At 41.9% G+C, this 24,387-nt stretch overlaps 2 protein-coding genes across 2 annotated transcripts in view; one reads left to right on the top strand and one right to left on the bottom strand.

Moving 5' to 3' along the window:
• Positions 1 to 24,387, bottom strand: part of LOC148595018 (uncharacterized) — a 116,311-nt gene that overhangs the window by 14,004 nt on the left and 77,920 nt on the right. Inside the window, exon 3 of the mRNA XM_088522782.1 lies at positions 16,234 to 16,331. Within this exon, the coding sequence (XP_088378908.1) occupies positions 16,234 to 16,331 (98 nt within the window). The remainder of the gene's footprint in view (positions 1 to 16,233; positions 16,332 to 24,387) is intronic.
• ADGRG6 (adhesion G protein-coupled receptor G6) overlaps positions 1 to 24,387 on the top strand; it is a 314,344-nt gene that overhangs the window by 235,202 nt on the left and 54,755 nt on the right. The window lies entirely within an intron of this gene.

Below are 24,387 nucleotides of genomic sequence, written 5' to 3'. Positions count from 1 at the left end.
GCATCCTGACGAGGAGATAAGGCTAACTGTACATACACCATCCAAAAGTCATCTGAAATGAAAGAATGCCTATAAGTCAATCATCTTATCCCATAAATACGGGGATGGCCCAGGAGCCCATTGAGCTCTCCTTGCATGGCAGCGGGCTGCAGGCCAGGATCTCCCCTTGAGTAGGGGTGCCTCTCAAGGATACTCCTCGGAGTTGAGAGATCCTCGCCACAACAGATTTGTGGTAAGTGACTACAGCACACTCTGTCTTTTCGAACTTGTAAACTTTATTTTGTAACTGTGCCCAAATCCCTTAGTCATAAACCACTGACCAGGTCTGGGACTAGGATTGGATCCAGCTTCACCCAGACTCCTCTCAGAAGGAGTTTGGAAAGCAAGAGGGTCTAATCTGAACCTCGTGACCCAACGGGAGGGTGTCCTTGGTAATTCTGTGTACACCCTGTATCCCATGCAGCAAATAAGAAGTGGCCTTGCCATAGAATCTCGTGAAACCATCGCCCATATCAATAAAACATATTATTGTTTCTTTCACATGAGGGAAGTGCATTGTGTCACTCACCCCCGCCACCACTTGTTCCATGACATTTACCTATTTGAAACCCAGGAAGTGAAAAATGTAGGAAGGAGAAAATGAACAAAAAATAGCTGGAACGGATATTAAAAAATGTATAGAATGACCCAATTGGGTGACCAGCAGTTCTCTGCTTGCAAGGGTGAAGGCTGGGCCCTGCACATCAGCCCCACGGAAGGTAACCCATTCTGATATTCAGGTCCCCCTTTTTTCATTCAGGTCCACTGCACCACCAATGCTTTGACCTCAAGGCTTGCAGTTCCTCTGCAAGAGACAGTTTCAAAGGGGGCACAAACTCAAATTAAAACCAAGAAATGGCCTAATTTGAAAATAACTGCTGGGAAAGAAATGCTGTATTTTCACTCAGATCGGTTCTCTGGTCCATCTGCTGTATATCAGCACACAAGTGAGGAGATGGGATCAAGTAGCCATGGATTAGGAAAGAAAGAGGGAAATGGATTGGCATTGTTGACAGCAGCCAGGGCTTAAATTGGATTTATGAGTCTGTGCAACCACATCCAGTGGAGTCCTAATGAAAGCCACCTCTTGCCTCACAACCAGGGCTGTTGGCTTTCTTCTTGCCTTCTGTGCTGCCCAAAACACCAGGATGGTCTGCTGGACTCATACAGATCCACTCATATCAATTTCAAGTTTATGAAACTGTTTTGGGATAACATACAATGCTCGGTCAAGATACAGACAAGGAAGTAATAAGCAGAAGTAAAATGAAAGAGGGTGGTATTTTTTTCTTTTCTGATAAGCTTCTCCTCGAGGCTTTCTTCATTAGCCAATGTTTGAACAATGGGTGTTGGAAAGTTATTTTCTCTGAGAGCAAATAAGCCCCTAACTTTCGCCTACGCAAGCACGTGGTGCGGGTGGGGTAGCAGGCTGGACACAATCGCAGTTTGAGCCGCAGGCCATTCCACAGTGGTAATTTCTATAAAATAAAAATGTGCACCACATGCCAGCAGAAATGTTTTCATTCATTGGGTAGCTGCACGTCATCGAGGGCAAATGAAGGCAGTTGGTACAACTGACCCCAAAGAAGGATAGCAGGGGAGGTTGCAACTGGAGCCGTGAGGAGGCAGTAAGAAGATCCGATGTTAAGTAATAGGGGGCTCCTCTATCTTACATCTTCCTACATACAGCTACAGGTCGCTTTTCCTGCCACAGGCTTTTCCCTCCCACCCGCTATGGTGTCACTTTCAGCTCACACTCCCCTCCCATCTACTAAGGGGTAACGCACACCATGATGTATGTCACCTCTCCAATCTGGCTCAGGATCTCTGAGGTACAAGCACTAGATGCAGTCTACAAAAGGTAAAGATTAATGTTTTATTGGCAAGTACAGGAGGTAAGCAGCTTGGCTCCAAATACTCTTTTTCAAAAAAATTATTTATTCAAAGGTCCTGTAGGATGTGGAAAGCACATTGCCACAGGCCAAGCTCGTCCTGCGCACTGACATATGTCCTCACTGCTCGGTGAAAGGGCAGGCCCAATTAGGTGTCTTGTATTATTAACGTTCTGCTTTTTCTACTGTTCATGACATATCCTGTTCTCAGTCCCTGGTTTCTCCAGGTTGTGTAATTCACTACTATCCGTGGAGATCTTGCTCTACCTGGGAAAGCTGAAGTGCCAGGAAATCTGTCTAAGAAAATGGGATAGCTTTCCGTTTTCAGACCTGAATACAGGGTGTGATGGTTAAGAAGTTAAACAGATCAATTTGAATAGGATCCTCAAGTTAAAAGATGAGAAATATGAGATATCTGCCCTGCCTGCAGTAATAATTACAATGTATTATTAACAAAACTCAGGTTTCATCATTAACTTGAATCAGATTTCAAGGCTGATCTCATCCTAATCATCCTCCAAATTGCATTCAGCATTCCCCCTTCACTTAGAGCTGAGCCAGTGTCAGAAAGAAAGGCTGCTGATAATGATTACACTGAAAGCAGCGCAGGTAGAAATGAGCTATAAATATCATGATCAAAAAAGGTGCAAAAAATTACAGACAGATTTTAAGCTTGCCTGGACCTGGAGCAATCTCACTGTTCAGATTTGATCCTGCCAAGAAGATGGAACATATAATTTCAAAAACAGTTGAAAGAAACAGGGCTTGCTGTCCATTCTGTATAACAGTGTGTCTTACTAAATCCTGAATATATAAAGGACTGGTCCTCCTCCCCTGAAAGGTGTCAGTAAAGTCATGACTCCTCTGTTGGATCTTAAAACACGAAAAGGCCTCCTATATGTTTGCTATAATGAAGTGGCCAACTGTCTCAGCCATGACCCCACTGCTGTAACAATAGATCCTTGTTTGATTTTGTTCCTCTACCAAGCTCATCACCAGAGCAACTAAAATCTTCAAAAGCATTTTCTCAGCCTCTAAGTGTGAGGTGAATATGCCGTTTTAAATTTGTATTAGTGAGATCTGCTTGAGTAAAACAACCTCAATCACTTGGATGCAACTGTGTAATAAACACCTCTCACACCAGGGAGCCTAATTGCTTTGCTAGCACAAGCAAAGAGCTGCTGGGTTGTTAGAGCAAGCTAAAGGAGATGCTGGTTGTATCTTCCCAAGCTGGGAGTGTTTGACTGAAAGACTGCTATGGATATTTGATCCAAAATTCAGCCTCTGATTTCTGATCTGCAGAACTTAAAAGCAAAGAAGTCATCAGATTGATATTTTTCTTCATTACTTTCTTTGCAGCAGGCTGAGTCACGTTTCAGGATAACAATTTATTTTTCTCCTTAATCTTTTCAAGGATGCCAAGCAGCTAATTTTAAGATAGGATCTGGAATTGTATATTCTATATTAGCCTGCTTAGTAAAAACAGTGGCACGGAGAGAACTGGCCTGAACTGGTCTGTTTCAAATGACATCTGGAAGATACAATCCTGCAGCCTAACTGCACCATGACTTTGTAAGAAAGTGCAAAGGGCAACGGCGGGCCAGGAAAAGGCCGCAGAGGGAAGGCCACGGCAAAGTCAAGGGCAGCCACTGTTCCTGTTGGCTTCTCAAACCAGGTCTGGAAGGGAGAGGAACAGACAGGTCACGGAGGAAGCAGGTTCTGTCCTGTCAACTGGGGCATGATTTGCTGAATCACGGCACTGGGACCATGGCAGCACTTCTCGATGAGATGTCCGGGGGCTCCCTGTGCCGGTTCCACCAGCTTCCAGGGCAGAGGCTGGCACTCTTTGCAGGCTACACAAGAGAAGCAATTCCCTTCACCTTCTTCTCTTATCATACAGCTGGGATAAAAGATCACCTTACCTCCTTACCTTACATTCAAAAATATGTGTATATCTCTGTTCCTTTTGTTTCACAACCATTTTTAGACTGAACAAAATCTGAAAAAAAATCTAATTTCATGCACATGCCCATCTCAGTAAGCCTATGAAGAGAAGCTTATTCCCTGAAGCTCCATGCATGAACACATCCACATATGTGCTCAGACGTGTCTCCAGAAAAGGCCGATCTCTGCCTGAATGTGTGCCAGTGATGTTTGGCAGTCAGAGGGACACCTCACTAGGTGTTTTGCATTTGTCATAGAAAAGGTTATTTACACCAATACATACAAGACATTGCTTCAGCAGCTCATAAAATGTAACATGCATTCAAAAACTAGACCTTTCCATTAACATGAAAAGCATAAAGAAGAGCAATGTTTTTTCTTTCTTTTTTTTTTTTTTCTTTTTATGAAATCAGCTTGTGGAAAAGTCAATGGAAACATTCTACCGGTGAAACGAAAAGTGGATCAAACCAGTATAACATAATCCCTCAGAACAGTGGAAGACTCCACATGAGATATGCTCAGGAAACCCACTCAAACACAGTGCTACCAAATTCTTGAGTGTTAGGGGAAGTCAGAGGCCCATGCTCTGCTTTTAACTCAAGACTGTCATCAGTACTTGAAACCAAAATCTACTTTTCTGACTGGTCATGAATTAAATTACTACAGTTGGTTCCTAGAATCTCTTTCCTTCTGCTAGCAATCTGATGTAGAAATAATAAAACTGCTAAAACTGTAAATTATTTTTAGGTTCCGTTTAAATTTGTAAAGCCGTCTTCCCAGGCATTAAAGGAAAAACATATCCAAGACTACAGGCCCCTACTTTAAAATGCTTCTAGTTATGGAAATTTCATCTATGTTACGCCTTCAACTTGGTTTCTACTGCTAGAACAGCCAAGGTAATAGCGGCAATGACAAACAGCAAGGAAAACCATACATGGGCACCAATATAAATGGGACAACATTGTTAAGGGACCTTCTAAGCCTCATTAATGTTGAACTACCCAGGAGCAGGTTTGGATTCATAGCAAACGAAACAGCATGCCCATGGTCACACTACAGAAAGCTTGTTCTCGTCTCATAAAGAATCTGTATTGCCTGAAAATGAAGAACACAGGGTTGAAATGCCTACCACTCCAATACTTTCTGCTTCGTTCTTGGCTTTCTTTTCTTCTCTCTCTCTACAATGAACTGAGCTCATCTAAGACTACTTTTTTTCTGTATTTACAGCAGAAGTAGACACTGAAGGAACTGTGGATGAGGACTGAGGACATCCAACCCACAAGAAATTTAGGCTTTGTCTTCCCTGAAAAATGGTTACCTTGCCAGCTTGAATGAACTCTGCATCCTAGTTTTAACTGGAGATAAGGTGAAATCAGATGAACCTACCTCTTGCTTAAAACTACTCTTTCCTCTGTATCCCTCTGTTTTCCAGAAGAACATTCTTCTCCCTGTTGGTGACCATTTATGCAGGCACAGGATCCACACTCTTTTCCACAGTGTCCTCAACATCTGCACGTTGTCTACCTCTGTATTGACAGCTTCCAATAAAAGCCTCCTTTAATAGAGTTGTCCTGACTCACAGGTGTGGGGGGAGGGAAGCTGACCTCGTGCAGCATCAAGAGTCTCTGACGCATTTTAGGAGGCTGTGGTTTCACGTCTGACAATTCAATGTTGTTTTGCACTGAAAAAGTTGAAAACTTCAACTTCCAAAATACTACCCTATAGCTCTGTAGCAGTTTGAAGCTCTTTTTTTTTTTTTTTTTAGCTGGTCAGCTTAGCAATGTTCAGGACTTCAGCCATGCCCTTAGCAAAGCAGCAGTGCTCAAAAGCAGGGGAGAGTTTCTCAGAAACACAGCCGCCCAGGCTCCTGCCTAGCTCCACCTCTCAGCCACCCACTCCCAGTTTCAGACATTTCGCATTCCAAAACTGGAAGTGTCTATGCAACGTAAGGTCACACTATTGCACAAGGCACTCAGCTCCTTCTAAGAGCTACCGCGTCTTCAAAAGTGCAGCAAGTATAATAGCAAGAGAGTTGTTTACAGTGAATTTCTATCTGAGTGGGAGTATTTTCTCCAAGACTCTTATAACAAGGACATGAAGTGTATGACTCTTCCCTACATTGGGTAAAACTCTTACCAAGACAGCATTTATTTAGTAGTTCCACATTAGCATTCCTTCCCCTTTAAGCTGTCTTTTTAAAAATTGAGAATTAATTCTTATACTTCTCCTTATTATTTTGGTGCAAGATAATTATAGGACATACTAAAGAGAACAAATTTTGACTGTCTTAAGTTTAGAATTACTGAAGTTGTTTGCAATTCTAGTGAAAAAGTTATTGCAGTTCTTTCTTCTTCACTGAAACACAACAGATTGGTACCTATGTGGATTATATGAATTTTCTTTTGTTAATAAAAGGTCTCAATCATTTTTATGATTACTCTTTCACTTGGTCTTTAAATTCCAAATGATATCCATTTTTGATTGTAACTGAGGGAAACTTTATCTTTCGGTATAACAAACAGACAGAAAGACGATTTATTTTTTTTCCTCCCGAAGGACAGTACACAGGGTGCTGGCATATCATTGATACTGTGTTCAGTTTTTCACCTATGACTAAACCTTACCTGTTTTCATGTGCATTTGGCCAACCCTTGAGTTATATCAGTATTCTCAAAATCTATTTTGACATATTTAAATAAAGGATAAATGAGCAGTCCATATGTGAGATCCATTAGTGTCTTTCACGTACGTGATGAGAGAGAACTTGAGATAAAATGATTCGGTTTTTATCTACAAATCAATACTGATGGAAGTCAAGACATTTGCTCTTGAATACTATCCTAAACAAAATTTTAAATGGGTTCCTCTTCAACAGAAAAAAAAATACTGTGCAATAAATTTTTTCTTTTAATCTGTTTTCTGTCACATGTGCCACTATACCTTGTGAAAAGACCACCATATAGTGTAGAAAAGAAAGCATAAATTTATCTTTATGTATATTTTCAAAAGCGTATGATACCTCAGTTTTTAAAGAGAACATTTGTTTTTCCATATATAATATCATTTCTTAAAGGACACCAATACATTACTGCTCTGTTTGCTTCTGTTTGCAAAAACTGTACCCTCAAAATAGCCCTTCAATTGAATAAGTCTTCCACTTTTTTCCCCTTTTCTATACACTATTGACATGAAATGCCTACAATTCCAACATCTTTGCTGAAAAAGTATACGCACTGGTCAATAAAACTTCATGGAGACAATACTTTGCTTTCACCCTCAATGCATTTGAGGACTGAATACCCTTCTGAAGCTTCTTTAATCCCACTGCTAATTGATCTCCTCAGGAGAGACTCCTGAGCTTCATATTTTATCCTTCCTTCTAAGGACAGAGTGAGAACCACAACACCTCTTTCTGAGAACTGTATTGGAAACAACAGTAGACAAGATTTATGAGCATCCGGGCAATTCGTCCCCAAAGCTGCCCAATGAGCATATTCTCCCCAAATAAACTTGCCTCATCTCTTTGGGTTTTCTGAGGTCCTACTCCTACACTTCACACTACCAACCTATTTACATCACTGAACCTGTTGTGAAAAATAACCACCAGTTCCATGGGAAGGATTTGCACAGAGACTAGATCATGCCGAGATACTCTGTAGAGACATTTACTAAATCTGCAGCAAGTAAATAATGGTTTCAGTGGTAGTTAAAAGAGATTGGTCTATCACCAGACTTACTGTTTTTCCCCATTTGTCCACCACAGAATTACACAGGATAACTCAGAACAAACATTGATCTACTAAACTTTCTACAGTGCTACTGAGCCTTGTAGGGGCTCCTGAAAGAAAACCAATTAAAAAGCTGAATGAATTATTATGTGGGTATGTGGGTATTTCTAGTACTACGTGGGGAATGTGGGTATTTCAAAAAGCACAAAATAATTATGCCTTGGTATTTTCATCCAAGCACACCTCACTGCACCTATGCAAATATATTTCTTTTAGACTGTACAAACTATATGCTATTTTTTCCAGTACTGAAAAATCTCATTCAGATTATTTCATGAGAAAGAAAGTTGTATACTGAAAATGTGCAGACTGAGGATCAAGAAACATGGATTTAGTTCTAGCAAGTAAAACTACACCTTGCGTGCAAGGACCAGTAGAATCTGAACAAAAAGTGATGCAGAATTACTTGCAAAGGGAAGGGGCACTGGGATTCCAATCAAGAGAAAAAACAGCAATTAAGTTGGAATCCCAGGGCCCCTTCTTTTTTTCAATTAAGATCTTTTGTCTTTATGTTCATCTGTTCAGACAGCTAAAGGGCACAGGAAACGTGAGCGTGAGGGAGCAGGAGCGCGGTACAGCACCCTCTGGTGAGGGCTGAGCTCTTCTCCTGGCAGGGCCTCTTGCAGAGAGCAGCAATTTCAGAGGCAACTTCAGAGCACTCCAAAGATTGTTGTTCCCTTCCTTCTGGAAGAAGGTTCAGACCAGCAGTTGACATGCAGCAAGTTGAACCAGGACGCAGACTTCACATGATGATGGCAGAAACTAAGCAGTGACAGAGGCAGAGGGACAGGGAGATAGAAAGAATCCTATGAAAGGATCAAGAAGAGATACACAAGGACTTTTGTCCTTAAACTATTTATTTAGACACTCTGGCACCTTACTCTGCTGTATGCAAGGATAACCTATGGCTTTCACTACGAGTCATTCATTTGGAAGATATAATGTGGTTTTGAATCAACAACGCTTCGTCCCACGGCAGAGATACTTAAAATGGAACTAATGTTTTAAAGCCATTTAGCTCCTGTTTGGTCTCTGAGCAAGTGAATGGTTGGGGTATAGCATTTAACCGCAACTCCAGTGGCTTTCTGAGAAGCTTAGAAGGAAAGCCAGACACCTGCCAAGCGACTTCCTGTGTGCGTGAGGTGAGCACCTCTGCATCAGCCCGATAGGATTTGAAGTAGAACTGGCTCATGTCTAAATGAAAGCAGGATGAAGAAACAGTGAGGGATAGCCAGAGAAGCATTAAGTAAAAATCTACAGAGAAAGGCACTAGTGAACTATCAAGCTGCTACTTTAAAGAATGAAAGTAGCGTTTGTGATATATGCATACATTCTTAATACTCAACCACACAAGGCCATCATGTGAGATTTTGTGTTCCAAAAACACCTTGACGTCAGCAGCATTCCTGTCCCTTCCCATATGCTCAGCACCAGGTGTTCAGTCATCTCCAGCAACGTCCCAGCTATTATCCTAGCTAAAGCAATAAAGCAGGAATCACATAGCAGTCCTTCAAGCACTTTAATCATGTGACCTTAGCCAAATATACTGTCACCTACATGTACTTACTTTTCATTCCACATTAATCTCCAATGTAATCAAAGGCCACTGTTTTGGCCTTTGATTACATAATCAGTTTTTACAAAAAAAGCACAAAAATTTGGAAAACTGAGAATAGCAAAGACACGAGCTCATAGAGAGTCTATGATCCTCTGTTTTCCAAGTGGTTGTGACTTCTATTTCAGAGCGTTTCACTTTGACCACATGCTGTTAGTAGCATAGGATAAGACATTTTTCCCCAGGGAGATCGCACCACATTATGGAACATGTCGGCCAGCGAAAGGAACTTTTCAAGCACCAACTTTTGGCACTGCCACTTGCCATGAGACATGAAGGGAAAAAGGGGCAGAGCAGCTTAATGTCAACTGAAAATATATCAGCTCAGTGCAACTAATCAAAGATCTTCTTTATGGAATAAGGTGACTTAAAAGAAGTATTTCATTTGGGAATTTCCATGGGAAAAAAAATCAAAAACAAAAATAGGCAGTACTGAAATTTTCCAGTGGAAAAATTGTTCTTGTGGAAATTCTGCTTTCAATTGACAAATTGCTTTTATGGGACATTCCTAAGCAGCTTTAGGTAAAGGCTCCACGCTGAAAAGTTTAAAAGCAGTTCATATCTGACCTAGTGCTCTCAGAATTTGCTCAGCAGATAACCAGCAAGGACCAGGGCCCTAATCTTTCACTTCCATGCAAATTGTGAAACACGCAGGCTGCAGGAACGACAGTACCTTGACTGCAGTGACAGCACGCACATGGTTACAGACGAGAATGTGTAGCGAGGCTTGAAGGATTAATCTTTTAATTTCCCAAATCAAGATTAATTACAAGCTCTTATAAATAAGCTGTCCCTAATGCTCTGATACTGGTAAAGCTGTCATCAACTTCAGCATTTTTTTTTTTTACCTGCGTTAGGGATTAGAGGCTTGGAAGATTCTTAAGTGAAACTGCTCATAGCAGGCAGAGAGCATGAGCTTGATTTTATGGGATCATGTGAATGGACATAAATCATAGTCGTAGCTCCATAGTTATTAATTGTTTTATGCTGGTTTAACCAGTCAGTGAGAACTGACTATGCACACCACAGTTAATGTTACAAAGAGTAAATTTGAAGCAAGAACACTAAGTGGCTCCTTTATAGAGTGATATTAAAAAAAGCATAAACCATTCATTATAATGTATTTTCTTTCTATCAACCTCTTTAGCATGAATCACTATACAGTGTAAACAGGCTAGAAATCATACTTATGGCAGGGCTCAAAGTATATTGGAAAGGCAGTGGAAAGAAAAGCCTATTAGAGCAGGCAGGGCTGTATAACCCCTCCAGCCCAGAAAGAGGTACAGAGCATTCAAATCATTCACCTAAACAATTACAGTGATTTACAGAAAATTTTGCACCAGCCTTGTTAACAGAGCACTCCAATGCACTTTTAACACAAAATAAAACACAGAGTCCAGCGAAGAAAAAAAGTGAATTTTACTGACACTCTGGGACACATCGATATTTGCTCCGGACAACGTAAGTCGCCTCTTTCCCAGCTGCCGACTTTCCCATGCAGGTTGAGCTCAAGGAAGACGCAGGAGGAGCCCAACCCGAGCCGGCCGTGGCCGGAGCGGGACCTGGCGGTGCCACGGAGCAGCACCTGCACAGCGGTGACCTCGGGCCCTCCGGCCGCATTTGGCTTTCTGAGCCGCCTGCTTCCCTGGTGCCTTGCATTGCAAGGGAGGTCGGGCACCTGTACAGAGCTTGCCCATACTGCACGTGAGGGCCCCCATAGCAAAGGCCTCCATCGGAACCTGCGTGCACTGGGTTTCCTGCTGCCCCGCACCCCTGGAGCGCAGCCACCATGCGTGTCAACTAGCCACGCTGCTTGGCCGCAAAAATCAGGTATCCTAAAATCTGATTATAAGCAGCATGAACTTCAGAGTTCAGGTCCAAAAATCCAGGGCTCTTCCTTGAAAGGAGTTATTCCCTTGGGACATCATATAATAAAATACAATCACCATGAAAATCTTACTGATGCACCCCTTTTTTATTAAGTGACGTGAAGGGAATTTATTTTCAGTGCTGGATGGTCAGGGAAATACCCCACATGCTAAGTGTGTCAGCCTATGTAACAAGACCAAGTTGTCTTCTCCAGTATGCAGTGAAGATAACTCTCCTCTGCTAAAGCACGTGTGATAAAAGGGCCTAGGCTTGTCCCCGTGCCCTCTGCAGACCTGCTACTATCTCACAGCTGCTCTCATGTCTACGATTTCCTGTGCAGTACAAACTGCATACCACATCCCCTACAGAAAAAAATAAGCCTTGCTTGTTCTTAATTGACGATGGAAATACTGTCATATTTTCCACTAGCCAAGCTTGAAACCATTGCTGAATGAACCTTCATTAATTTTTCCACAACATTTTGCAGAAATGTCAGGAAACAGCTGCACCAGAAATGATTAACTGTCCTTATCACTAGGGCTTCATTGGCCAAATTTAAATTATATAGTTTTTCTTCTTTCAAAACTCTACATTGAGTGTTGTTGTTATTCCTTAGTTGAATGTCCCAATACACTACTTTTTCTTCAGTAATATCCGATTACACCAATTTAGTGGTGCACAGACATTTTATGATCAGTGGAAGAATTTGTGCAGTTTGGAACTGCATACTTCTAGGAAAAGATTGCTTCTTGCGGATTGCTCAGCTGTGTCTTTCTTGGATCAAATTCAATGAAATTCACAATTTGAAGTCAAATTATGTTTGCAGTCAGATAGAATTCATTACACAGACATAAACTCCTCTTGCTGCATTTTCTTAGTCTTTCCCTTTATTTTCCTGCACCTTTCCCCTTTTGTCTCCCCAGTTTTCTCTCCCACCTCTTCTTTGAGCCACGTGTCAAGACTTACCAAACAATGTGCTGTATATTTTCTGGCAAAAACAAGTGGAATAGTATACTTCATAATTCCAAACATGCAACCACTGAGATGCTAAAAAGCTTGGTACAAAACAGAGTGCAGCCATCTGGAGATAACTGCTAACATGGATCTGAGATTCCCAGCTGGCTAAAACTTTGCAACCTTAAAACTTTTCAGTAAAGTGTCAACAAGCACGAGAATCCTACAGCACAGATTTGCATAGTGCAGGGAATATTACGTAATGTTTCAAAGAGGTAAATGCTTCAGAGTTTTGATAAGAACACTGCAACAGAAACAAGGATCACAGGGGTACTTTAAAGAGCTACATAAAATTACAATTTCTTTCTCATAGTTGCAACATTTGTTTTAACATTTCTACATAGAGAATCACACAGGTATATGACATGTGACATGTTACCACAATTCTGCATATATGTCCCTCTCAGATTTAAAATTATAATTGCTTATACTATGTCTGCCTTGAAGCTGTAAGTTTTGAATGTGTAACTTTAGAATATTTTTCCACAGAGGGTTAATACAAATGTGAATAGGTACAGACATGTATTAGAGGTTACATAAAATTAATCCTATCACTCAGTGTTAAGTGTGGTTGGATGTTAATAACTTTATCGCACCCTATCACTAATAAAATAAAAGGTAGATTACTTGCAGAAATGATATAGCTACATAAATAGATTTATCTAGGAATTATAGAGGAAGCATCCTTCACACTATCTGTAACTCAAAAGGAGCTGCATTTCTTAGGTTTTACTTTTAATCAGCCCCCTGCACAGGGCAGGCTTTGCAGCCACGACTCAGGAGCAGCCCTGGTCACAAGGACCCAGCACTGCTGAGCTCAGCCCGCACCAGGTGAAGTCCTGAACGTCTTCATTGTCTTCCCCACGCACCAAGCTACCAAAATCTGCCTCACAGCCTCAAGTACAAGCCAATTTACTACTTAATTGAGGCAGCGTTGGAGGAAAAAAAAAAAAAAAGAAAGAAAACTCTCTTCTTAAATTACTAAACCAAGATATTTGCTTAGATAGCAGAAATTTGCAGTACACTACATTCTAAAGAAAATGTGTATGAATATATTTGACTCCTACTTATAATATTTGAAATACTGCCAAAAGGTTGCAATTTCTTTTAAGGATTTGATTTTAAAATACACTATGCTCAGTTTCTCCTTCACAATATCCTTATCTGTCTCTGATCTAGTTTGGAAGCCCTAACTCACAGTCGCCAGAGGATTTCAAGGACTGTGTCCATCCAGTATTGGGCATGTTAATGGACTGCCAGCTATTGCAGAGCTGTCTGTGGCTGCACGGGGATAAAGTGAAGCGCACACTGTACATAAACAAAATGGAAACTGTCGGATTCACTAAACAAGTCCTGATTTTTGGAGGTTTCTGAAATAAACAGAACAAGAACTTAAAGAAAAACTTCACATGAAACACACGCTGTGGTGTGGGTGCCCAGCCACTGGGCCACTGGAACCAACAGCTTGACTCCACTGTAACGAGCAATTCAGCTGCGCTGGTGACCACACCATGTCATGTCAAGGGATGTCTCCCTGTGCCCTTTTCTGTCTCCTCCTAATGTTTTCCTTCCTCCTACTTTGGACTGTCAGAAAATTAGCAAAAAACATTGCTCCCCTGCTCAGTCACATGCTGGAGATGAAAGAGAAGTGCTTGACTCGCTCTGACTAATAGTGGGATGAGAAATGAGTGCCCTAAGTCTGCATATTTTGACTCAAACCACTACGAAGACAGGGGAGCACAGCTTTCTTGTGTTCACACCAGCTGCAATAAGCAGCAGCACCTAGGGGCAAACTCACCGCAAAAAGAGAGACCTTGAACTTCCTTCACCTTTTGCACAGCCACTTATCTTTGGGCAAAGTGGATAACAGCTCCTTCAGCACTAGGGTAGTGGCATTTTAGACTTGCTCGGCATTCATTTTAGCCAGGTATAAATAGCAAAAGGTTTCAGGCAGTAGAGAATCAGGACCAGTATCTTCAAAGGATTCTCAGTCAAAAAGCAGCAGCTCGTCCTCTGCGCCGCAACTTGTGCAAGCACCCTGTGCTGCAAGAATCACCCCCTGCAGGGTGTCTGGGGCTGCTGGTTTGGCAGCATTGCGTGCTCCTGTCTTCAGGGAAAATATGCCTTCCTATCACCCCACATCTCGCACTGGAATCACACTGCAAGCTTTCACCTGAAAAGCAGGCTGTATAGGGCTCAGTTTGTTAATGGGAGGCTTTTATTAGTTCACACAACATATTTACTACCTTACCAGCATTAAGTGCTTACTTTAATATCCTTAGCATACAAGGGAGCAGTACACATTAGCAAAGCTCCAACAACATTGCTCTGAACTGCACTAATTGAGAGCACCTATTCAGAAATTCAGTTGTTCCAAACACAAAAGTAAAGCAGACCACTACTACGCTGACACATTATCAGGGAGAGCTCTTAGCATATAAGAGAGCCAGAGCAATACAGGCCCAATTCACAGAAGTACCATTAAGTTACATCTAATGAAACCTGAAAAATTTATGTTAAAATCCCATTTCAGAGGATGGCTGCCATGCTCTTGTGTACCAAAGTTCTCAGTTTTCCACTTAAATCCTGCCTCGTGACTCAGGACATGACTAGGTTTCTGCACTTCAGAAGTATTCCATTACTCCTGCTTATAAATTTCGCACGCTGTTAATGCTTCCCAAAGTGGGAACACAGCTCAAGGAGCATGAGGACAGTTTGTTTTCCTGCTGAACTTTCAACATAAATTCCATAGGACCTCTGGCAGAGATGATGTGTTGTTTTTTTGCCGACATGTTCCCTGGTAACATCCCTGCTGACAAGCCTCAGTTTGCACCCCTCTCACCCAGTTCTCATCCCAGACGGCACACAAAGATCTGTTAGCTCTTAGAAACTGCAACGAAGAAATAGCGCAAAGCACTCAGAGAGAACTGGGTATGGAAACGGGTATGGAAAGGGATCTATAAGGGATATCCTATATAGCACAACCCAGGAGTGCAGAATATTTGGGATCAGTTCCAGGTTTGAGCAAAGGTTCAGGAGACAGTCCATCTTAATTTAACTCTCTCCATTCCTTCCTTCAACTCATACACAGGATGAAACATATTTTCAATCCCATTTATCCAATCTATCCCATTCCATAATTCTGAAAAGTCTGGCAGTTTATCTCCATATGTGTTGTACCTCTTCTCTGATCATCTTCTCCTAGGGCCATGCTATTACATGTCAGCCTCTGGTTTCTCCCTTGAGTGCCTAGCCCTGATGGTTGCAGATTTTGAGTCATACAAACAGGGAGGGCCAGTGAGAAGGATTCATAATTTTCTTAGCTCTTCTCTATTTTAAGCCAATTCACAAAATTTTGAGTGCTGACATAATTCTCTGAACATCAAGGATGCTATTACTGAGAAGATTACACAATTGGAGACTCTCAATGTCTCAGGTCTCTTAGAGCAACTGAAGCAATTGTGTCTGTACTGCACGCAGGCACAGTTTTACCGAGAAAGTCAAAGAGAAGCCTGTCCAGGCTGTGACTGCCATAACAAATAAAGAGAGAGCTGCAATGAGAAAATGAAAACAGACCTCTTCTTGACAAGATCAACTGGTCCTCAGAAGCCACAGATAAACTGCTATTCGGTGTCCACTTATTTTAAGTTAGCTTATATACTTAGACATGGTACTAAAGTGTCATTATTTTTGTAACTGCAGTGCCCAAGCATTCAAGAGCCAGAAAAATCTCACATTCTTCTACTTCTTTGTCTCAAAAAGCATGCTCCCTGGACGCTGGATGCAGGAATTCTACAGGAAAGAGAAAGGGGCAAACCAAGTATGTGGGAAAAGGGGCAAACCAAGTATATGGGAAAAGCAAGGAGAACACTTCAAAATTCACAAAAGCATAACCTGCGCCAAACAAAACAATGCTCCTATATGGGCAAGAAATGATTTTTCCTATAACAAGAGTACATGCAATTAGCTAATATTTACATGTGAGTGAGTCCTCTGCAAATGAAAAAAAAAAAATTCACCCAATCCTTCTACCTCAGTTCATTCAAAACACGTTTTTCTTCTCTTCCGCTACCTGGCTGCTGCTGTCAAGGGTGCAAATGAATAATGGTTCCAGTCAAGGCAATTTGGTTCACTACTCCAGCGAATATGGCTGCTCACACGCTTCTCCACCTATTTGAAACATAAATAGGGAAGATATTTAAGAATTGCAGTCAAGTCAGTCTGATACTACTTTATAGCTTAACTGACATTATCACACTGGCTACATAAATACATGTAAGAAATTCAGCTATTCAATCACAATCTTTCTTGCTATTTTTCCCCCCAGAGTTATGCAGCACAAAAAATCAGTGTCTCCTCTGGAATTTAAAATTGCAGTGGGCTAAAGAGCCATGTAAAAGAAAAATATTCTGAGGCGATGACGACAGACATGAAAAGACCAGAAGTTATAAATAAAATACTAAAGAATACACTAAATAATACAATAAAAACATTTCGGAGTTCGCATTTCGTTCGTGACCAGGCAAGTTTCTGCTCTGGCCATGCTCCACGGGTCTGTGCGCGGCGGGCCGGGCCCTGCTCCAAGCCCCGGGCACCCGCGGACCCTGCGCGAGCCGGTGCCGGCGGCGCCGCTTCACCCTGCCCCAGTTACACCCGCACGTGTGGGAGAGCAGTGAGGTTACCCCTAACGAGGGCACGTGGGCAACGCGCCACGCACCAGAGTCAGGTCTTGACTGCACATAAGGGTGCCAAAACTCCTGCCTCGTTAACGCGAGACAACCTGTCTTCGATAACCTTGTGGCAACCGTGCGGCTCAGATTAGCCAGGCTCAGATGGGCCTGGCTTTTCTGATTTTGCTGAAGACCAGCGCGACTAGAAGCTGAAGGAGAGGCGCGTGTGAGGGCTCAGATCTAAGAAAATCTCGGACTTTGCTGACTGGATGTATGTACAGACTAACTGCCCTCCCAGAGAAGTCAGTGGCAAATCTCCCACCATTTTCAGTGAACCTAATGCAAAGCCTGACCCTAAGAGTGTGGGAGAAGGCAGGATTTCCACTGCTAGCAGAAGGCAGACGTGATCCAAAAGCAACAGAGCACCAAAATCCAAAGGGTAAAATAGGTCTGGAACCAGTTAATAATAAAAGGCACATGTTTATGTTTTCTTTTTCTGTAAAGTTTGCTATCAGCAACAAAAACAAACAACAAATGATAATGCGTTACTACCAATGTCAACAGTGGTCTATACAGGCCTTTAAGTGTATAAAATAACATATGTTCTGGCTCTGGACCCTGGTGCTTTATCACATCAATATACAAGTTTCTAGGAAATGAATCTGGGTGTGCAGCCAGCAGCCACTTCTGAGTCTTTGAACAGACAGAGCCCTGTGAGGCTTCAATCCATAGGTGAAACCTCAGCAAGGTTGGAGTCAAGGGCAAAACTCTGTTTTTAGAAGGTTATCTCACTCTATTTTTGCAACTAGCTTGAGAAAAGTTCTAGGCAAAATGCAAAGCACAGCAGTAACGTCATGAGTCCTTCCTCAGGAGTCACATATCCATGTAACCCTTCAGCAAAGCCTAGGGGTGCTCCGACTTGTAACAGACGTTGGACAGACACCTTCCAGCCTTGATACAGCTAACCCCCATTCTCCACTCTTTCAGACCAGGCCTAACTGGCTTGGGGAGGATGGCTACTCTTGCACAAAGTTGTTTTTAATTAATGTGTTTTGTAAACCTGTTTATCTAATCCCTAACCTGAAGACAAGGGGCTTTACTCTGATTTACGCTAAATCCTCCCTATAGCACCCTGGCAGGAGCAAAGGAGACTTTTGCTGATGGGGAATGAAGTGAAAGATGTCATTTATGAAACAAAACAAAACAAAAACCCAAAAAACACTGCTTCTCTAGCTTCAAAAAGAGTATTTAAACTGAAATCCATAAGGAATCCTACATTCTGTTTTCACTAATTCCATTTTTACCTCTCAGCTGACAGAAACCAGTGCCTCCCCCCAACACTGTGACTGTCTTCCCTGGAGTTTTCTCCAAGGGTGTTTATCACAGAATCACAGAATGGTTGAGGTTGGAAGGCACCTCTAGAGACCATCTTGTCCAGCCCTCCTGCTCAACCAGGGACATCCAGAGCATGTGGCACAGGGTGGCATCCAGGCGGGTTTGGAAGATCTCCAGAGAAGGAGACTCCACAACCTCTCTGGGCAGCCTATTCCAGGGCTCTGTCACCCTCACAGGAAAGAATTTCTTCCTCATATGGAGATGGAACCTCCTGTGTTTCAACTTACACCCGTTACCCCTTGTCCTGTCACTGGCCACTCCAGACAAAGGGCCTGGCCCCATCCTCCCTACAATCACCCCTCAGGTACTTGAACATGTTGATTAAATCTCCTCTCCTCTCTTTATGATGCAAGCATGAAAAACTCCTGATCTCAGTGAGGCTTGGATCAGTTTCTGAGTCTTTACCTTAAGAAGCTTAATCTTTACTTCTAATTAGGAAAAATATTATCCAGAGCAAGATCTGATTAAGGACAGTAAGATTTACACGGTACTACTCTGTTTCCTTACTAACTTACTAACTAACAGCAGCACTGGAGCTAGCAAAAAGCCCACAGCCTGAGGAAACAGCCAACCTACAGAGCCTTTAACAACCCCAAATAATACATGTGTCATCAAATGGAACTTTACTGCCCAATTAAAGCTCCCAGAGGCATTGCTATGATACTAAAAATGGGATCTTTTAATTTGTTTTTATCATTGCATTAATAAAAACTTTTGCAATCATTAGTTCTTTGGCAGCAAGAGTAAACAAGCCTTCCTTTAACAACTGCTCACCAAAGAGACACAGCAACGCAACAAACAGTGCTGATCATTTGCTAATATTTGGTCATATCTGCTCAAGACTTTTTTAATCTCCTGAAGTTGTTTGCCAGCCATAGAGCCTGAGATGAGACAAGAACATTAGAAGTGAAATGAGAGCATGAAAAGCATGGCTTATTGCTTGGAAAACTTTTTTTATTTTGAACTTTGTATCTGATACGCTCGGCCTTTTACACGGGACCTGGAAACACACAGGCAGAAGTGTACTGGTAATGACTGTTATCATTTGCTTTCGAAAGATCCTTCCTTGGCAACTCCAGCAATTATTTCGTAACTATAAACCTGCACCTCCAGCGGTAAAATAAAAATGCATGAGGGGCACTGGTAACACCTGACCATAAAAATAATTCCTTCCATGGATCAACACAAACAAGGACTTTGTTTTATATTGCCTCCTCTATATCTTTTAGACTGTCACCATAAGTTCAGTTATCAAGGTGGTGTGAGTGAGGTTCCTGTGGACATGCAAGGTAAAAGATAACAGAAATTTCCTGTGCATTTTAACGAGAAACTAAAGTTTAAGGAAAACAACCGATAAATATTTATTTTATTTTTCACCCACTAGATGGGTGAAATTGCCTCAGAAGTACAAAGGGTGAATAAAGCCTTGCCCATGTTTCTTCTAACTGTTTTCCAGCACAAACTGTATCTTATCCTGCTTTGGGAAATCACCTAAAAAATCAGTCTGAGCAGGAAAGCCAGGTGCCACCTAAAAAGAATCAGATTCCAGGATTGTGTAAGATAATTTGTATCAAAGGAAATCAGCGCAACACACTGTGTCAAAATTTGCACAAATCTGTAGCTTACATCCCCAGGGCTTGAATTCACGGCTGGATAATTCAAAGGCATTGCTCTGAGCAGCAAACTTCTCGCTGCTTTGTCATGGGTTCAAACCACCCTTCCACCAGACCACCAGAGACGCAAAACAGTTGTTTTACTAAATGACCATGAAAGCTTCTTTGCTGTGTTATATAAGGACCGTGGACCCGGTCTGTGTGGATTTTCTAATGCCCTCTTTGCCCTCTTTCTCCTTTTCAAATGTATGAAGTCCAGGGAACTCTGTGAATCATATTCTGTAATGGGAAAGGTAAGAAATCTAAAATTTGCTTGATTGCTGCTATGATGCATTAAGCTCCAGGCATCAATCTCAATCTCTTTTTTTCTCTGAATGGGCAATATTTTACAGTTAGCACTCTCTAAACAAGGTACAATTTATTAGATACACAATTTGATAGCTGCAGCAGCTAAGAGCAGAAGCAAAAATGTCTTCCTACTTGAGGAAGGTAAAAGCAACGTCACTTCATATGATCAATGGCAGAACACAATCATCTGAGAAATGATGTTCATGCTCTGATCAAGTACAATCACAGCACATGTAATTGAATTTGGAAGAAGTGGAAGACATTTATTCTCATTTCTATACTTGTGTTCTTACTTAATATGTTTGCACAATTCATCTATGAATAGATGAATTGAAATACTAACAGTGTCTTTGCCTTCTTAATTCCATGTCATTCTGACAGCTCTTGATATTGCAAAAATATGTTTCTGTGACAAATAGGTGGGTGAAATTAACAGTTCAAATCTTGAACTACCTCCAAAGATGAAGAAATAGAATTTATTTTTGAAACCAATATCTCTTTATGCTGTAAACATTTTCATCTTCATTACTGAGACAGAAAGAAATTTGAAGCCTAATTTCATTTTCAGTATTTATGCTTCTTCCCTTTCTACATTTTTCTCAATAGGGGTGCAAGAGCCCATTTAAATTTTATTTATTCACAGCTATTCATCATTTTTGGTACTTGGGTTCCTGCATGCTAGTGCAATGTTGCAGATCTGAAGGCAAAGAACACCAAGAATCTTTGTAAGCTTTTTTCATTTTGTTGGCATTTATGTATGAATATATCTTTGTGTATATGTACATATCCTTAGATGCATGCATGCATATACGCACATGTGTGTATAAAGGCATTATAATAATAAAAATAGCTATTCATACAAAGAAATGTATATGTTAGTTCAAGTGTTTCTATTGGCTCTCGGACTCTGCAGGAAATCAGCAATCAAGACAAAAAGTTACCCAGAAGGTATGTTGTGCCAAATGACTTTTGGAATTTCGTCTGATTTAGACATAGGTCTAAATTCATTTTAAAAATTCATTTAAAAAATTCTTCTTTGGCAGCATCGAATAAAGCATTTGATCCTCTGCGCATTCTTTTCTTTATCCTCAGGGCCCACTAGGCACAGGATCCTATTTTGCTGCTACCCCTGGAACTATGATTTTGGGTTACAGTTTTCACTTCAGCCAAGAGCTAATTTAGCAAGAACACATCCCCCTAAGTACAGGTCCATAACCTCACTGCAAATAGCAGCGTAGACGCTGCCAGCTGAGATCAGTGCCCTCACGAAGCAGGCCCAGCGCTTCCAGACAATGGTCAGGCTGACAGTTGACACCGTGTCCGTACACACATGTTGCTCAACCCGTTTGTCTAGCCTGCTCTTGCCAAGAAAACAGGGCTGTTTGTGCAGGCAGCTGGCATAGAGATGCTGGTACATCTGGCAAGCATCTGAAGAGAAAGCTAAAACATCAAGGTATCAGCAGAGCCCCAGGAAGGATTCCAGGCAAAGTCCATACTCTGAAGGATCCAAACAGGCATCAGTAAAACCCACTCGAATTACCAGGAGGAAACTCCTACATGAAGTGCTTTTGGATCCTTTTAACAGTTACTCTGCTACAGCACCATTAAAAAGGGAAGAAAATAAGAGCTATGCATACTGAAGAAACTGTGAGGAAACTGAGGCACTGCAGTTGCCAAGCAGGCTGGCTGCAAGGCAACAGAGGTCCCATAAACCTGTGCTGGCCACTTGAGTTGCTCAAACCATGTTACCAGAAAGACCATCCCTTCAGGCATCCTACACAAGCTCCAGCTCCCGCGGAGCAAGGCAGCCCTACGGGAAACCTCAGCAGCGGGTGAGAGCTCCCCTTGCTCCTGAGAAGCTGGCAGCAGTCGGGGTGCAGAACGCCTGGGAACAGCAGAAAGTTATCGGCAGGGAGAAAACACCAGTTCCAAGGAATGAGGGTTTTGGCCGTTGTCACCTAAAAAAATCTAAGCCCTTCCTTACTCTCTATAAAATATTAAAGCCTTGGTGAGACTGGTGATAAGTCAAAGCATAGATCTCATTCGAGGTACTCTGGATTCACATCAAATAAACCAAGACTGGCCTCAGACACGAAGTTTCTGCTTGCAAAGAAAGCTTGCACAAGAGGTACCGTCTTTTCAAGCATGCAGCCACAAGGAAGTACCATCACTGACAGTCGAATATTTGGCTTAAAAATCTTAAACATCTGAACAGACCATTAATACCCCTCTGACCACAGACTTCTTTAGCACTTTTGCTGGACGCCGTGTGACTTCTTTACAAGGAAAGGAGCACTCTACTTCTCTTTGCATTGTTATTTTCGTGTCTAGAAAGGCAACGTTTAAAGTGTCCTCATTCCCGTTATGTTCACACTCTTCCTCCACATCTAAAGAAGCAGAGGAGGATGATGGCAGTGGGGTCTTTGGTCCTTCCCATGAGGCTGGCCCCTGATCGCTCCACACTGATGTCACCAAGTTCTTGGTGTGTGCTCAGTAAGTCAGTAATTTGTCATGAGCGTGGGCCCTACCCATACATGGCAGGCTGGAGGAGGAATGACCTCAAACTCCGTTTCTAATCCGGGGGGCGGTGCCAAAGCACAGTGTTTGAGTTTGATGCATGAAGCGCAGAGATATTTTCAGCTCCTGAATCACACTTTTGGCTCCGCAGCTAACTTGAACTTCTCTTTAATTTTGTTAGCAATTTTTCACCTTCTATAATCATCACTGACTCGCAGAAAAAGAAAATGAGCTGGTATGCTTAAATAAAAAAAAATGGCCATAAATATGAAGAATGTTTTTAATCACTTTATTTTAATCAGTTTTATTTTATTCTCCTGTACATGTGGGGGAGTGGAGCTAAACAAATTACTAATAGATTAGTGGTGCATCACAAATGTCTGGTTTCTTTATTTCACATTCTAAATATATGCTATTAAATGCCACCAGTGAATGTTTGCTAATGATTTTGGAGTCCAGCACGAGAATAAAACAGTCTGAAAATTCGGGAAACACAATAGCAGTTAGGCTGGCTACATCTCTGGAAGAGCCTTGTGGGGTCCTGTTTGTATGTCAAGACAAAAATGTACCCCTATGCCTTTCCCATGAAACATATTGACTACACCACAACTCAAGAGCATGATTAAAACCTGGTAATAAAGAGAAAGCAGCACCTCATTTTACAATGCAAAAGTTACCAGGGTACCCTGTCAATTGCAACTGCATCCCCGCTTTGTTGCTATGGCCTGATCCTGCTCTCGACGAATTCAACAGAAAAACTCCAGGAAAATGACAGGGCAAAATGACAGGCAGGGCAGACAAACTGTGCAGGCTCACTGGCAGCTGAACAAGCCATTTAAGCATATGCTTAACTCCTTTCCTAATCAGTAAAGCAAATGCAGCAAAGCAAAGCATGTGCTCAAGTCAAAGGTGAGCAGGTAGCATGCACCATATTCAGAAGGATGCGGGCTTGCCCATGACTCTGGCCACTGCACTGACTCCAGCTCACCCTAGCAGAACTCAGCTGTTAATCAAACTGTCACTTACACATGTAAAGCACCAATCTTCTTCACTCATCCATCGATTGGTCAAGCAAAAACAAACAAGAACAGGACATAGCCTTGGACTGGACAGGATATTTTTATGTACTACTCATGGATTGCAGGGAACCACTGAGGCAAAAGGACGTAAAACAGAAAACATGAGAAAATCCCTTGCATTCAGGAATTGCTGGTGAACTTCTCTGAGTCTTTTCACAGAGTGAACCGGGAGCTTTCTTAGCCACTGGAAGAACAGGGAAAGATGATGGGTGCTTCAGCTTCTGCAGTTCACTTCCTTCCCATGAGAAAGACAAAAGATAGGAAGGATGAATATGTTATTTTGAAAATGAACAGGACTCTTTCCTTAGCGTACTGAGGTAACTGGTTAGAGTCCAAAGCCTTCTGAAACCTTTCTTCTTCCTTTAAATTTGTTTTAGTCTTGGCAAGAAACACTAACCTAATGCAGACAGCTCCCAGGCAAGCACTGCTCCCCAGGAGCATTCCTAGACTGCAGACAACTGGGGAAAAAAAAAAAAAAAAAAAAAGTCTACTGCAAACAGTAGGGCTGTAACAGTTTCCTGGGAATTTACCTTCAGCGGGAGCCTGCACTGTTCGCCTCCATCTGCCTGTCTCCGCAGACGAAGGGGCCTTATCTACCTCTGTG

Source organism: Tinamus guttatus, unplaced genomic scaffold (genome assembly GCF_059628265.1).
Source record: "Tinamus guttatus ecotype Peru unplaced genomic scaffold, ASM5962826v1 Tinamus_guttatus_pri_ptg000164l, whole genome shotgun sequence".
Lineage (NCBI taxonomy): Eukaryota > Metazoa > Chordata > Aves > Tinamiformes > Tinamidae > Tinamus > Tinamus guttatus.
Note: the sequence above shows the minus strand (reverse complement) of the source record. Positions and strands in the feature narration are given on the sequence as shown.